Source organism: Ictidomys tridecemlineatus, chromosome 2 (assembly GCF_052094955.1).
Source record: "Ictidomys tridecemlineatus isolate mIctTri1 chromosome 2, mIctTri1.hap1, whole genome shotgun sequence".
NCBI lineage: Eukaryota > Metazoa > Chordata > Mammalia > Rodentia > Sciuridae > Ictidomys > Ictidomys tridecemlineatus.
In genome coordinates, this window is record NC_135478.1 from 197,806,027 (window position 1) to 197,820,787 (window position 14,761).

General features: G+C 47.1%; 1 protein-coding gene and 1 long non-coding RNA gene across 3 annotated transcripts in view; one reads left to right on the plus strand and one right to left on the minus strand.

Annotated features, from left to right (window-relative positions):
• LOC144375437 (uncharacterized) overlaps window positions 1–14,761 on the plus strand; it is a 45,730-nt gene continuing 30,969 nt past the window's right edge. Inside the window, exon 1 of one of the 2 annotated variants that reach the window (XR_013435295.1) lies at window positions 1–468. This is a non-coding gene — a long non-coding RNA (uncharacterized LOC144375437). Of the gene's footprint in view, window positions 469–7,708; window positions 8,092–14,761 lie in introns of those variants that run through there. The other variant, XR_013435296.1, reaches the window with a different exon arrangement.
• Window positions 1,250–6,802, minus strand: Dlx6 (distal-less homeobox 6). Its single transcript, XM_078040386.1, has 3 exons — window positions 5,824–6,802; window positions 4,410–4,603; window positions 1,250–2,553 (listed from the first exon to the last, which is right to left on the minus strand). Exons 1-3 carry the CDS (start codon window positions 6,248–6,250, stop codon window positions 2,302–2,304), a joined length of 873 nt encoding a protein of 290 aa, XP_077896512.1. The 5' UTR covers window positions 6,251–6,802; the 3' UTR covers window positions 1,250–2,301.

Consider the following 14,761-nt stretch of genomic DNA (forward strand, 5'->3'; position numbering starts at 1 on the left):
CTGCAATTTGTGTATGAATAACAGAATAATTTCCCTCTTTTGTTTCGCCTTTCCTGTTCCTGAATCTAAATAAAGATGGCTTTTTAGTATTAAAAGTGGAAGAAAATTACAGGTAATTATCTTTGACGGTAAAAACGCTGTAATCAGCGGGCTACATGAAAAATTACTCTAATTATGGCTGCATTTAAGAGAATGGAAAAAAACCTTCTTGTGGATAAAAACCTTAAATTGTCCCCAATGTCTGCTTCAAATTGGATGGCACTGCAGCTGGAGGCTTTGTTCAGAATTGATCCTGGGGAGCTACGAACCCAAAGTTTCACAGTAGGAAGGGGGAAAAAAGAAAAGAAAACATTTTTCCTAATGTAACAATGCGAATGCTAGAAAATGACAAGACTGATCGGTTTTAAACCATTCTGAAGACTGACTGAGCGTGGAAGTTGCTCAACAAAAAAAGGAACGGGTATATTGGTAAGTAGTCTTTGCTTTGTGTCTAATTATAGTGACTGTCCTTTTGCACGACTGTATGTCGCTGTCATTATATGGAGCACTCTGAGTATCTCTATTGACTTCTGATAAATGGCTCAGTGGTTTCAAGGTTCATAATTTGAAGGATGCCCAGGTCTGTAGCCATTAATTCTCGCAGTATGGGGCTTCCTGCTTGTATGACGAAAGGACTTTTCATTTTCATTATTTCTTTGCTTTCCACAAGATCGGAAGGATGTGTTTCATCCAGGATAGTACATTTTCCTACCTACCTAGGTTTCAGTGGGTTTTAAACATTAAGCAGGTATAATTGTGCACTTTACTCTCTGGGTTTTTTTTTTCTTTTATTCTTTCTTCTTTTGGTAGAAAAAAAATGCTTCCAAACAAAAGTAAATTCAGCTGTATTGTTTTGCTGAGAAAAGGGAAAAGAAAATACTCAGTTCCAGCATTAGAAATGAGTGGCTGCCTAGAAGTTAACCTGGAGATATATCATTCTAATGTTTAGAAAAAAATAGATAAATGTGTAGAAATCACAACAAAAATATGTAAAGGAAGCTGAAAAAAATATCCATGGTTAATGTTAAAGTACTTAAGACAAAGGCTAGTGGTGCAAACTGACATCTTTGTAGGCACTTGCCATTTATATAGAAGGCTTCCCATATTAGGAAACAAAAATTCTTTTAAGAGTGATAGAAAATATAATGGGAGGAGGAAGGAGGGAGGGGGAGAGAGACAGAGGCGCACAGAGAAATATACAGGACACTCCGGCATTTTGTGGCTTTTACTCCATATATGAAAGAAGACAAAAACATACAAAGTATATATACAACTAAAATTCAACAATATATACAGAAATGTTTCTTGATATAAACGTCCCTATTAGCTTAGTGAATACCACCAATTCACCTAGCAAAGGTGTCAATGCAATAGAATGGTGATTTTGGTTGTTTCCTCTGTCTTTCCTGATTCCAGTTCAGGATTTGGGAGTGGGGTAGGAAAAGAGCATTTTTCTTGTTGTTGTTTGTTTGTATTTTAAATGAATCATCATTCCTGGTCATTGCATTTTGATAAAACATGCAGCATTCCCTTTGTGGCAATGTTCTAATCTTACAGCCAATTCTTCCTTTTTCTTTAGAGAAGGGCTGTCTTGTGAGGGTTTTTCTCTCTCCTTTTTTTTTTCTTTTTTGTCAGTCTGGTATTGGTAAATAAAAATTCAGGAGTCCGAAATGCTTTTCTTTCATCATGTAATGTCTTAAGCTCATTAAACAAGTAAAAATGCTGCCATGTTTACGCAGATTCTTCTGGTGGGGGGTAAATGTCTGTTTTTAAAAAAGTCATTTTGATGGATACTCCAAAATGAAGACGAGGCTCAGAGCCTGGGTCCCAAGGGATAAGGGAAAATATCCTTATAGTGAGGGTTTTCCAGAATGCTGGCATAGAAACCAGTCTCGCGTGCTCAGGGTCTCTGTCTCTCTCTCTCTCTCTCTCTCTCTCTCTCTCTCTCTCTCTCTCTCATATGTAAGATTGATTACTTCAAGAAGGTAGATAAGGAAAAGACAGCAATAGAAAAGGAAAAAAGGTGGGAGGTAAAGAATGGAGAAAAGGTAAAAGGGGGATGATAAACAAGGAAAGAGTGAGAAAAGGAGAGGAAGAGGAGGAGAGAGACACACATACACAGAGACATGAGTGAGCGCCCAGACAGCTTCTGGCCATCCCCATCTGGAGCCTGCTTCCTCGACTTGGTTTGGCAGGTGCAAGCAGGTCCTGGATCCTCCTTGCCTTTTTCAGACGTTCCCCTAGGATGTCCCCTCAGACAACTCACATCATCTGTGGTCTCTGCATCGTGTCCTGGTGTGGTGAGGAGTACCAGTGCGAATAGCCAGGCATGTAGCTGTTGGGAGGCATACTGACACCCTTAGCTGAGGCTGAAACGTCCCACACTGGAGGCAGAGCTGGTGAGCGTGGTGACAGGGCTGCCGAGCCTGGGAGGGGATCGCTTTCGTGAGGGTTACTGCCCTGCTTCAGCAGTTTCTTAAACTTAGAGCGCTTGTTCTGAAACCATATCTTCACCTGGAAGAAATGCAGCAATCATTAGGCCGAAGAACACTGAACTGAAGTCTCTAGCCTCACTTCAGACTCAAAAGCAATATTAAAAACAAAACAAAACAAAAACACCCACCATTACACCCAGAAGCCAAGTCCCCGCCTCCTTCCACCTCTTTCTAGCCTCCTCCATCCCTCCTCCCTTCAACCTACTAGATATCTGTATACCTAAACTCCTTGTGATTCTTGAGTTGAGTACTAGCCTGGTTTTTTAAAACAACAGCATAAATAAGAATAAAATAAGAACATAAATGAGATAACTGGATTCAAAGTTTGATGAAGAAGGATTTTAAAAAGGAGTTCTCTGATTTTATATTTACCACTCCCCAAAGCTAACATCTCTATGCATGTACAGTGAGCAAATGGCTATGAGCACATTAAAGCCTATACTTTTATAATCAAATAAATATATACCTGTGCATATAGTACACATGCCATAGGCTGTTTTAAGCATCATATATATATATATATATATATATATATATATATATGCATACATACATACACATACACACATACACACAATCCTGCAGCATAAAAGATGGCACCTCCCCTTATTCTCTACTTTGAGGGATGCTTAGTGAAACTGTGGTCAACAATCATTACATGATTGTTACTGTAATTACTAAAAGTAAAAAGCTTCTCAAAACTAAATGTGAATCAGGAATCTGGATTGGAAGCACTGTTAATCCCATATTCCAGATCTACCTTATTTGAAGAAGGAAATTCTATAGTGTAGCTTCCTTTACCTTTAAAATTCATGGAATTTGCTTTCCCAAGAATAATACAAGTCACTGAGTAGCTGGGATCCTCTCATATTAAACATCAAATATTTTCAGTGGTAACAGGGCAAGAGAAAGCAAGTTAAAGTAAAAAGAAGAGTTTAAAGAGCATCTGTCTTAAGGTACCACACTATTAGCCCCCCAGCAATTGTCTCATACAACCTGAAGTTCCTTTGCTAAATAAAGGCCACCCATCTCAGATGAGGTCTACCATCCTATGCAACTAAATTAATTGGCAGGAAAAACTGCAGGTGATTGCAGTCTGACTTTATGACCAGTATCCTAATATACCCACCCAAGCCCCTTCCTGAAAAGTCTGAAATATCCCATATGTTTTTCAAATTAGTAGAAGTGGGGAACTTCAGCAACTGTACTTAACTGTGGCTTCGACTGCTATCATTTGGAGTGTATTTCTTGTTGATCTTCAACTCTGCTATTGCCTCCATGTCCAGGATCACCCACCATCAGCTTGCCACCCAGGATGATTTAACCCATGAACTGAGGGTAATCTTCAGAAAAGTCCACCTCACCTATCCTAGGATAAATAGTTCCTAAACTAGTGCCCTCACTGAGTGCCACTGGAGCTTATGCCTACCTGACTTTCCCTACCCCATTTCACTTCATAATTTCTTTCTATGTCAATGAGTTGAAATTCTCATTAGCTCTCAGGGCCCACAAAAGAATTCTCAAGAAAGGTGGGCCTTGTTTTGCCTTCTGGCCTTACACATTTTTCTCCTACATGATTGTTCTCTTTCATGTTGTTCTGCTCTGGAATAGGATTTGCTTGAATTATGAGTTTGGTCACCAAATGATGCTAGGTTGGGGTGGGGTCGCTGAGGTTTGAGTGGATGTTCAAATCCAATCCAGTATTCAATACCAGGTCATTTATTCCAAATTGTGTGATCCCAGGAAAGCACGTATTTGTCATTAAGCTCCTTCCATCCTTGGTAGACTAGGCCAAGAATTCTTCCTGATGTGCTCCCTGCCCCATCTGCAAGTGGGGCCAGCATTTCAGGGTTACTTGGGCTTCTCGGGAATTACCTGTGTTTGTGTCAGTCCTAAGGAAGCTGCCAGTTCGGCTCTCTCGGGAAGGGCCAGGTACTGAGTCTGCTGAAAGCGATGGTTTAAAGCCTGCAGCTGCAGGCTGGAATAAATGGTCCGAGGCTTCCGAATCTTTTTCCCTTTTCCATTGAACCTGATTTCCCCGTTTTCAATCACTGTAGTTTTTTGTTGATCTGTAAGCAAATGATACAGAGATGCGGTCACCCGTGAGGCCACTGCTGCCGTCTCCCTGCGCGTGGCAAGATCTATGTCAGGTTTCTCCCCCTCCCCTGCCTAAAAAGGGTTTCCTCGAAGTAGCCCTTCCACGCCTTAACCTCTCCCGGTCCGTCGCCGGTATGTACCCAGCGGCTCTGTCTCTGGCCCTAAGAGTGAGCGATAAGCGCCCGAGGGTCTCGGGCAAACAGCCTCGCTCGCCGCAGCAGAAGCGGCGCCAGCCGCTTTCTAGGGCGCGCGGCGCGGCGTTGCAAGGCGTCTGTTCTCTGGGACAAACCGGACTCATTGGCCCGGCTTTACAGTACCCGAGGGTTGCTTGAGCCACCCGGGTATTTGCCTAGTCAATTGAATTGATGTCACCAGCTTCAAGCCTGGTGTACCAAGCTCCTTTGGCGTGTTCGAAATGATTCTGCTGAGAGGGACCAAACCTCCAAACAAAACACAACCAGGTGCTTAGGCCAGTCCTGCGAATCTCACGACAACTTTGGCCCCTCGGGTGTTGAGAACCGCCAACCCGAGGCCGTCTGCTTTGCCTCCAGGAACAAAGGAGCGGCCAATATTGTATCGAAAAGCCAGAGGAAAGGGGCCCAGACAGTGCTAGGGGTGGGAGACACCTCAAACCCCACAGGAAAAAAAATCCCAATAATCATTAGTTTAACCAGAGCCATAGGCCACACCAGCTTCCCTGCAAGTCGCCAAGACGCACCCGGGCAAAGTAGGCCACTGCTTGTCCAGTGCGGACTGGGAAACAAAACATGCTCCCTGACGTGGCCCAGAAAGGTTCTCAGTCCAGGCAAACGCGGGTTACAGCCGAGAGGGAAGGAGCAAGGCAAAGGGCGCACGGACTCAGAGGGAGAGCGCAGTGCGGATCGACTTGTAGGTAAAGCAAAGCCTAAGCTGAGCCAGAGGCGCAGCCCGAATCGTTCGCCGGAGGCTAGGGAGCTAGGCGGGCCGCATCGCGAGGAAGCCGGGGGTCCTCGGCGATGGAAAGGGGCCGGGCAGGGAGAGGCCGGCAGGCAGGCGCCAGGCTAGCGGGCGCGCACGGGGCCCGACTGGGGGCGCGCCGGGCCGCCTGGGGGAGGGGGCCGGCGGAGGCCCGGGCGTTGAGGAAGTGAACGGGGCGGGCGGGGTGGGGGCAGTTGGGAGGCGGGAGAAGCGAGCTGCCCAAGCGGCCTCTCACCTGTGTCGTCCCCTCGCGTCTGGGCCGCCGCGCTGCTGTTGTGGTAGGACTGGAGGTAAGGGCTGTGCTGCGAGTGGCTCATGTAGGGGTAGGCGGCGAGCGAGCGGTGGTTGTAGGAGTTGCCTCCGCCCGATGCGTAGGGCGAGCCGTGGTGGTGGTGCTGGTGGTGGTGGTGGTGTGAGCCGGCCGCCGCCGCCGCCGCTGCCGCCGAGTGCAGGCAGTGCAGAGGGTAGTGCGCGCCTGCCATGGCCGGGGAGCTCTGCTGCGAGTGCGGCTGCGGCGGCGGCGGCGGCGGCTGCTGCTGCTGCTGTTGCTGCTGTTGCTGCTGCTGCTGTTGCTGTTGCTGCTGCTGCCCGAACTCCATGAAGGCGGATTTGGACGAGTCCTGGCCTTCCAAACCGTCAGCCATCGTAGTCATGGTCATCATCAAAACTTTGGGGGCTGGAGAAAGCCTTCTCCCGGGTTTCCTCCACCCTCCCCCACTTGGCTCGCTCCGCTCTCCCCTCTGCAGCCACCTTAGCTCTTGGGATCCTTGCAAAAAAATAAAAATAAAATAAAAAAATAAAATAAAATAAATTTTAGAGAGGGGGCGGAGGTGGTTCTCCTTCTCCCTCGCTCTTCTCTAATATATATATATTTTTAATATAAAGAGATATAGTGAGCGGGCCTTGTTAACCCAAAGGGAGGAGGAAGGGGGAGGGATGGAAGGAGAGGGGGAGGGGGGAATCTGCTCTCCCCCCTGCTTTCCCCCCTTGGATTTTTTGGGGGCTGGTGCAGTTTAAGGCAGAGATTTTAAGGTGGATTCTGCGAAAGTTGCGCGTCTGCTTTCAGACTTGATGCAGACGCCACGAGTCGAATGGTTTGTCTCCAAAGGGCAGCGCCTCCCCATTGGTCAGTAGCTCCCTGACGTCACAGGCGCACGGCTTCTACTGGCGTGTGCGCTGCTCGCCGAGTTCTTCGCCTACCTTCTGCAACTCCAATCCCAACCCGGAGCTGCAGCCGGGGGCCGCGCTGCGCGGCACCCGGGGCCGCCCGTGAGGGAGGTGCCTCCTCCCGGCCCGCCGCCGCCGCAGCTTCCCTCCGAAGCGCGTGCCCCAAATCCTGGAGCCCCAGTTTTGAGTATCGCAGCCTTTGAACAGCCTGCCTAGAGACTGCTCTCTCTCTCAATTCCCTTGCACCCTTGAGGGCTTGCAAGTGTTCAGAAGCAGTGCCCCTTACATTTAAAGCCAGACCCCCTCCCTTGACCTCCCCCACCCAACCTCAGCCCGACTACACTCCCGCGGGAGCGCCCTGTCACCGTGGATTTTTCTAGACGTACTTTATCGAAACCACAGAGGGAAGAAGAACCCCCCACACCTGGGCCCCACCCCGTTGGGGGTGGTGGCAAAGAAAAAGAAAAATCAAACCCTATTCTGGCGAGGTTCCTGTCGTTTCAGGCTGTATTTCCCATATATTGGACAAAAAAAGTGGGGGGCGGTTTTCCCCCCAGAACGCAGCAGCCTGTTTTGAAAGCGAATCGTTGGAGGACTGACAGTAATGCATTTTTTCCTATTGAAAACAGAAGCTACTGTAATGCTTTCAAATATATGCAAATGATACATGCGGTTAGTGGTTTGGCAAATCTTGATTACAATATAAACTACCCAAGTAAAAGTGCCTTCGTCCTAAATTTGTCTCTCGATTACAATTCCAATTGATTTTATTTTATTGTCAACATTGTTAATGATAAAAATAGAGTCGTTTTACAGTTATTTTTACTTTCTGGAAGGAGGCAATTAGAGTTCTAATCAGGAATACACAAAAATCTCCCATGATTAACTGCAGTACTTTGTTCAAATTGCTGCTATAAAATTCAGAACAATTTGCCTGTAATGATTATGGACTGGGTTTATTTTGGGAGGTGGAATAAAAGTGGATATAGCATAAATTATCCTCTAATTATACACCAGTGTCGCCTCAATTATCCTCTTATCAAAATGGTTGTCTAACTGCCGCATTTAGTTTCAATTCTCTCCTTTTTTTCTATAAAAAGAACTTCATACCTTGTTATTATTAATCCATTTATTATTTGCAAGGGGATTTATATCCGCACATCCAGGTGGTAGAACCACTTCTCTTTCAAAGATGGACTGGGAAAAGACATTAAGTTTGGAGCAGCCCAGGGCTGCGGATCTAGCCTTTTCCCCTCCGGTCTCCAGACCCACTTGGGTCCAGGCAGCCAGGCACAGACAGCGGAACACAGACGCGCAGCTCAGGCCCAGCTACCAGGTAAGAGAGCCGAACATGGCCCTAGGCGCCAAGGAGGGCTAGCCGTCCGTTTCAGGGTCCTGGTCCCGGGACTGCTGGTAGGCTCTAGGAGCCGGTACTACCAGAAGATCGAGACTGGGTGGGCCAGACCTACAGACCCCCACAGGCCTCGGTGTTGGTTTTCGGTCTGGTCTGAGCCAATACCTAAGCCGTTGAACTCCCGGAGAAATATGCAATCTAACGGCCCTCTGTGTCGTCGTGTCTGGAGGTTGTGAGGACGAATCTGCCTTTGGGAAAACTACAGGAAACTTCGTTGCATCCGACTTCGCATATACCCCATATGTTATGGGACCCAAGAAACCAGAGAAATGGAGAATTTAGGGGTGCCGCTTGCCCCAGCAACTCCAGAAAAAGGGTTGCTGCAGACGGAGCTGCTTGGACTCTATTTACGCGTTTCGCAAAGGTCCCGGTCAGCGGCTTATGCTAATTGATTTTCCCGCTTCCAGTCCCGGGTCTGCAGGCTTTGCCAGGCGAGTTTGCCTCCACCCCACCCTTCCTTTCTTTCTTTCTTTCTTTCTTTAATTTATCGGAAGACCTGAAACTTGCTGCCCGCGGGTTTCCACCAGAGTTCCCAGGACAGCGACGTCTGCTCTCCTCCCTCCCATCTTTCCCCAGCCTGCTTGTGCTTAACTTCTTGAGTCTCGGGAGCCGGTTCAGTAACTCTGAATTCATTTTTAAGTGGTGTCCCTTGTCCCTTTCCTCTTAACAAGAGGTGCACTTTAACACACGAACCAGTAACCCGATCTATGCATTTACAAGTCGGCAGTGAATTAAAACAACTACAACAAAAATCTTGAAGAAAAATGAAAGGTGGGTTGGGTACGGGGGAAATGCCTGGATAGTGGTGGGGGGACAGAAAGAGAGGTCAGGGAAAGAAAGGGTTCTCTCCACCTACTCCTGGTGCGCTCTTGGGGCACCCGGGCTAAAAGCCGAGCTAGTTTGTAATATCCTCAAAGCCCGCAGGTCGATGTGGCAGTTTTATTGCTTTATACCCTACATCTTGCTGTGAATGCGGTGAAGGCGTTTCTCCCCAAGAGCTTGTTTAGGTCTCTCCCTTTACGCTCGCAGGTGCACAACTCTGACGGCATCCCGAGCGGGATGGATCTTGGCGGGGCCCAGGTCCCCGCACTTGAGCACCAGACCTAGAGCACTGCAGCTGTCTATTTGCAAAAGGATATCCCCCTCCCCCTTTCTGGTTTATTTAATGCCTGAGAAAACCCGGGCAGGCTGGAATTGTTCTTCTGGGTTGTAGCTTAAGAACTTTTATCCCTCTTCCACGAGGAATGGATAAAATCCCTTCACTCGGTAGCAGAGACACAAGTGTGTAGCTGCACCTGGGTAATAGCTGTGTGTGATAAAGTTCCTGCTGAAACCTGCTAGGGGTCCAGGCTAGGCTCTGAGAGAGTCAGGCGCAGAGGCAGTTACAGGGAACAAGGGATCCCTCCAGGCTTCATAGCGGTCTCAGTGTGCGCTGGCGGGATAGAATCCAAATTTCAGACTTGACCTTCCGATTTTCCCGCCAGTCTTGGGCATCAGAGAAGGAGAACTGGTGTGTCCCCAAGCAGCCTTGGCGCGCTGTGTAAGGCTGCCACACATGGCCTCTGCCACCGGTGGCCGCGCAGAGTTCAGCAGGCAGAGACTGAAAAATCGCTCCCGGCAGTCATTTCTGTTCCATCGAAGCCGGCCGCTGGCTTCCCAGTTCTTAGCCCTGTGTCATGGGCAGCGGTAATGAGGCCAAGCGAGGCAGTTGGAATTACCTCTGGTTTGCCCTGTCCAGCCCGCACCTTCAGCCCTCCTATAAGAAGCTAAAAGGTGTTGTTGTTGTTGTCATCGTCGTTTTGTTTTTTCCCCCTTTTTCTTTTTCTCTCCCCCGCCTCCCCCTCCCCAGAGCCTGGCAAAAAGGCACACACCTCAGGGACTCCTGGGCCCCAGCGCCGGGTTCGCCGTCAGCGAAGTCCGGCTCCTCTTTGTCTTGCCCGCCGGGAGCCCTAGCCAACCCTGGGGAGGAGGAGGGCAGCTCAGGCGGGCGAAACCTTTATTATTCAAAATAGAAGGAAATCCAACATTGTGGAGTTCAGACCTAAGGGCTCTTTTAGGGCCCAGGTGAGGGTCATATTCCATAAAGTTTTAAGAAGCAGAATTTAAGAACTCAATTGCATTTTGCTCTTTAAGGTGTGGAGGTGTTGGGGTTTGTATTGTGGTTGTCAGTGTCACTGGGAGAAAAATACTTGAGTATTGCCAACACAAGACCACTTGGTCTGTCTGCCAGGCCACTGTCAGAGGAATGCTCACTGGGTCTGAGAAACCCCCGCTATCCAGTTCTAAACTGGTATTTGCGCACACATGTAGGCCTGGGAATGCCTGGATGCCCGAGGTGAGTTTGTAGCCTCGGTGGGGGGAAGTGGAAGTACATTCAAGCCGGCCAGGACTTGGCTGGGTTTGGTTGCTAAGTTGGGCTCAGTTATCACGTTAATTCTAAAGAAATTAGACCTGGATAAATAGCCTTTGAATTCAAAGAAATAACTCGGTATTGATTTACATACCCTTGCTAAGAACCCCCTTCTCAACAGGAGACATTGGTGGAAAAAAAATTCCTGCTAGTCTTTTCCTCATTCAATGAAAAATTCTGTTTTTGTATGGAAGGAAAGGGTGCCTGATATCCTGGAAACTCAGGCACCCTTCTTCTGTCCCCTGACACACACCTGCAAAAGTCTCAGGACACAAGAGAGCTGCCTTTCTTAACCCAGCCTAGTTATGATATTTTCAGGGGTAACCAAAAGCATTAGTTGAGGCAAAAAAAAAAAAAAAAAAGAAAAAGAAAGAAAGAAAAGAAAAGAAAAAACCTCTTGAGATTTTGGTGACATTTTCTCTGGTGATAAAACTTGAATGCTTGTGCTAACAAAGTCCCCTCCCAGGTTTCTCAAAATCCAACTTAAAAGTGGACGTTGTTTTCCTCATATCCAGAAAGCACCTCACTGAACTTTGGGGGGGGGGCATTCCCTTCATCTCTTCAGTCCTGCATTCCAAGAACAGTCTAGTGGGAGACCCCAACATGGCACTGACCCACCAGGGGGCTTCACCGAGTTTTTTAAGTGTCCTACCTGGAGAATATCAACTAAGCCTGTCCCAATCTAGAGGTTCCTGTTCAGGGCATTTTAAAACCTGGACAGAAGAAGGGTGCCTGAGTTTCCAGGATATCAGGCACCCTTTCCTTCCATACAAAAACAGAATTTTTCATTGAATGAGGAAAAGACTAGCAGGAATTTTTTTTCCACCAATGTCTCCTGTTGAGAAGGGGGTTCTTAGCAAGGAGTTAATGAAAATGAAGTCAACTCGGTCCTCAAATTTAACCCTGTTTGCCTCCTCTCTGACTCCAATTTCAGGTACGTCAGGACCCTAAAGCTTTCTTAATACAGAGAGCTGAGAGACAATAGAGAGAGTTGAGAACAGCACATGTTCTTACTCCCCTAAATTTGGAATCCTATGTAGAGGCCTTTATGATTGTCCTTCTTTTCCTTCCTTTCTTCTGTCACTCTCTCTCATTCTGTCTCTTGTCTCTTAGCAAGTATAGGACACTGCTCCCTAAAACATCCTTCTTTCTCTTAGCCTGGGGTGGGGGAGAATTTCATAATGTTTAAACACTGAGTTTAAACAGGATAAGTACAGATGTTTGTCTTTTCAATATGCAGGCTAAACCAATGCTAAGTCCCCCCCCCACCCCCATTATCCCTGCTGGGAAATGTAGCAGGGTAAAGGGAGGAGGGAAGGGATGTTAGAAGTCAGCTTTCATCAAGTCAGTCTTTGGAAAGCAGGACCCCCTGACCATTGGAGGATAAATGCAGACCTAGAGTGGCAGGGAACAAGCATCAACAGGAAACGACAGACTATTTTTAGGCATAATAAGGAGTTAATATAGCTGCCCAAGCGTCTTCCGAAATGCCTTGAAGCATCCTCTGTTTAATTCTTTCATCCCTTCATCAGTAGTAACAATAACAACATCACAGCAAATGCTTCAACATTAAAGAAGAACCAGGGCTGGGACAGCTCTTCAGGAAAACCTGGGATGAAAAACATCCTCTTGCTATATCATGTGAGCTCTTGGTTCTCTTGTTGCTACAGAAAAATAAATGAAAACCATTTTTCAGTGGGGAAGGGGAGAGGTGTTCTGTTTCTGACTATACTTGTAATATAAATGCAGTGGTAATTTTTGTATTTTTACCTGTTCATACACTTTTTTTTTTAGTTGTCAATGGACCTTTATTTTATTTATTGATACGTGGTGCTGAGAATCGAACCCAGTGCCTCACACATGCTAGGCAAGCACTCTGCAACTAAGCCACAATCCCAACCCTCATAGACACTTCTTATCACCTTTATTTTGTAACATCCCAAATAAATAGGAAGACAATTTATTAATTTTTAAGTAAAACTTTCCTTGGAGGGCAACAGATTTGAGAGTGCTTAGAAGAAACTAAGATTTTAAAAAAAGAAAGAGAAAAAAAAAACTGTGAGCTTTTTCATTTGTATAGAAAAAGATCTTTTACACAAATCTAGGGTTGGAAGCCCCTTCCATTCCACCCTGAGAATGGAATGGTGACCTGCCCCCCCACTTGTAGGTTTTACTAATTTTGTTCAGGAAGATGTTCTTTATCCCTTTTACTAGGGTAAAGTAAACTGGGCCCCTTCCCCTTACAGAGCGCAAAGCCCTTGATTCTTAAATATATACTGAGAGGATATGTTTATTATTGATAAACTCATATCTGAATTCATCATCTTTGGGAAGATGAAAGTGGAAAAGAATCAAGCATAGCAGGAAAAGGAGGTTAGAAAAAGAATATTAAAGTGTGGGCAAAAGAGAATGAGTGTGAATCTGCTTGTCTTGGGAGTGCCTAGTCTTCAAGTTTTCTTCCCATCCTGTTCAAGGACCATTGCCCCCACAATGTTAGTAGCATGAGTAAACAAAACTAAAGCTGATAAATGGGGCCCTGTTTGCCTGCAGAATCTGCCACAGTATATATTTGTTTGGAGACCTGGGGGGGGGGTTTGAGGCTGGCTGGGGGGGTGGGCTAGATCAAGCAAACTGTGCTCCTTAGCTAGTCTTCTACTATCTCCTCCCCTTAATGCTCCTCCCCACTCCTTAAACAGATTTTCCCTCAAATACTCAGGGCATCAAGTTGCCCACTCCAACTGCAAAGTGGTAGTAGGAGAACCTTAAAAAAAAAAAAAAACCTACAAAATAGGTCACCCTTCCGGGACAAAAGCCAATTTAAGAAGAACAAGGCTCCAGAAGCTCCAAAGCTTTGGGCCCCCCAGAAAAGCAAGGTAGAAGGATAAATCTCCAGCAGTCCCAAACAGATAGGGACTGTTCAGGGGTGTCCACGAGTCTAGGATGAAGGAAGGGGCGAGGGACAGGAGCTAGGAAGGCGAGCAGAAAGCGACAGGAATTCTTGGGCCCACAGCTGGCTCCCACGCGCCGACGTCTGCGGGGAACAGGGACTCGATAATGGAATTCAGCAGGCAGGGATCCTCCGAGAGCCAGCCACTGTCTTGTACAGATTTGTAGAGAAACCCTCACTGTAATTAAAACCGTACAGTCAGATTAATTCAATGTGTTGCTCGGCAGCGTTTTTAATAGTAAAAATCCGCTTTAAAATTGAATTAGGGTCGAAGAAAATTTCTGCGAGACTCGCCGGATTTGCCAGCTTTCATTGAAGCCAGCTCGGTGGATTTAGGCGGTGACTGCACTGGGGAGAGGTGGAGGTGGGGATTGGGAGGGTGCTAATCAACACGGGGTGCCAGGTCAGGCGCTGGGCTGCCCTAGGTAGAGCGCACCTCCAGGGCTTAACTCTTCTGATCTTGGGGGACTGTGCCAGATTTTTGACATCCAGGACACCCCCTTCCTTAACCAAAAGCTCAGTGAAGTTCTTGGCTTAGGAAAGTTGGGGCTAGGGTAGGGGGTAGGGTAAGAACTGAGCCCTACTGTATCTTGAAGCAATTTCTCACTGTGTATTTCCCCATGAGCTGGAGGTTGGAGCCCTCTCTGGCCGCTTGAGTGACAGCCGGGAGAAAGTTGTGATTCTCTCACAGACCACCCCCCACCCGTCCTTCTTTTCTTGAAAATCTTCCAAAAGTTAAGGGTAATACTTCAAGCGCGCTGTCAAAATGTCTCCCAACCTTTGATTTGACTGGCCGCCCCTCTTTTCCCTCCCCCTCCCTGCTCCACCCTGAATCCTTTGCATTTCGCGTGATTGTGAAATAGAAGTTAGTATTATTGTTTTTTTCCCCTTTCAAGTTAGACACCTTGGATCTGAAAACTTGCTTTCAAAAGTTCCTGCAAGGAGTGTCGACTGAGAGCTAATGGATAGGTGCTCACTTGAGACGGGCCTGAGGGGTAGGGTCGAGATCAGGAATGGGGTTTCTCCATGCTAACGGGCTTTTTAGGGCTCAGAAGCCGCCCTAGGCTCCCCCTTCCCCACGGATCCCGACATTGCACAGGCTTCTGGTCTTCCGAATACACACACGCACACGCAGAAACCTAGCACGAAAATTCCCTAACAAGTTAGTCACATCCTCAGGCCTGGGAAAACAAAAACCGCTGTGGGTCCTTGTTCCTCCGGCAACAGCGTGCAGA

What these genes read in the sequence shown, in the direction of transcription:
- Dlx6 (XM_078040386.1), bottom strand. Translation starts at nt 6,250, where the DNA reads ATGATGACCATGACTACGATGGCTGACGGTTTGGAAGGCCAGGACTCG. An exon ending in GACGCGAGGGGACGACACAG is followed by an intron (nt 4,604 to 5,823) that starts GTGAGAGGCCGC and finishes ATTTGCTTACAG; the next exon opens with ATCAACAAAAAACTACAGTG. An exon ending in TAGGACTGACACAAACACAG is followed by an intron (nt 2,554 to 4,409) that starts GTAATTCCCGAG and finishes CATTTCTTCCAG; the next exon opens with GTGAAGATATGGTTTCAGAA.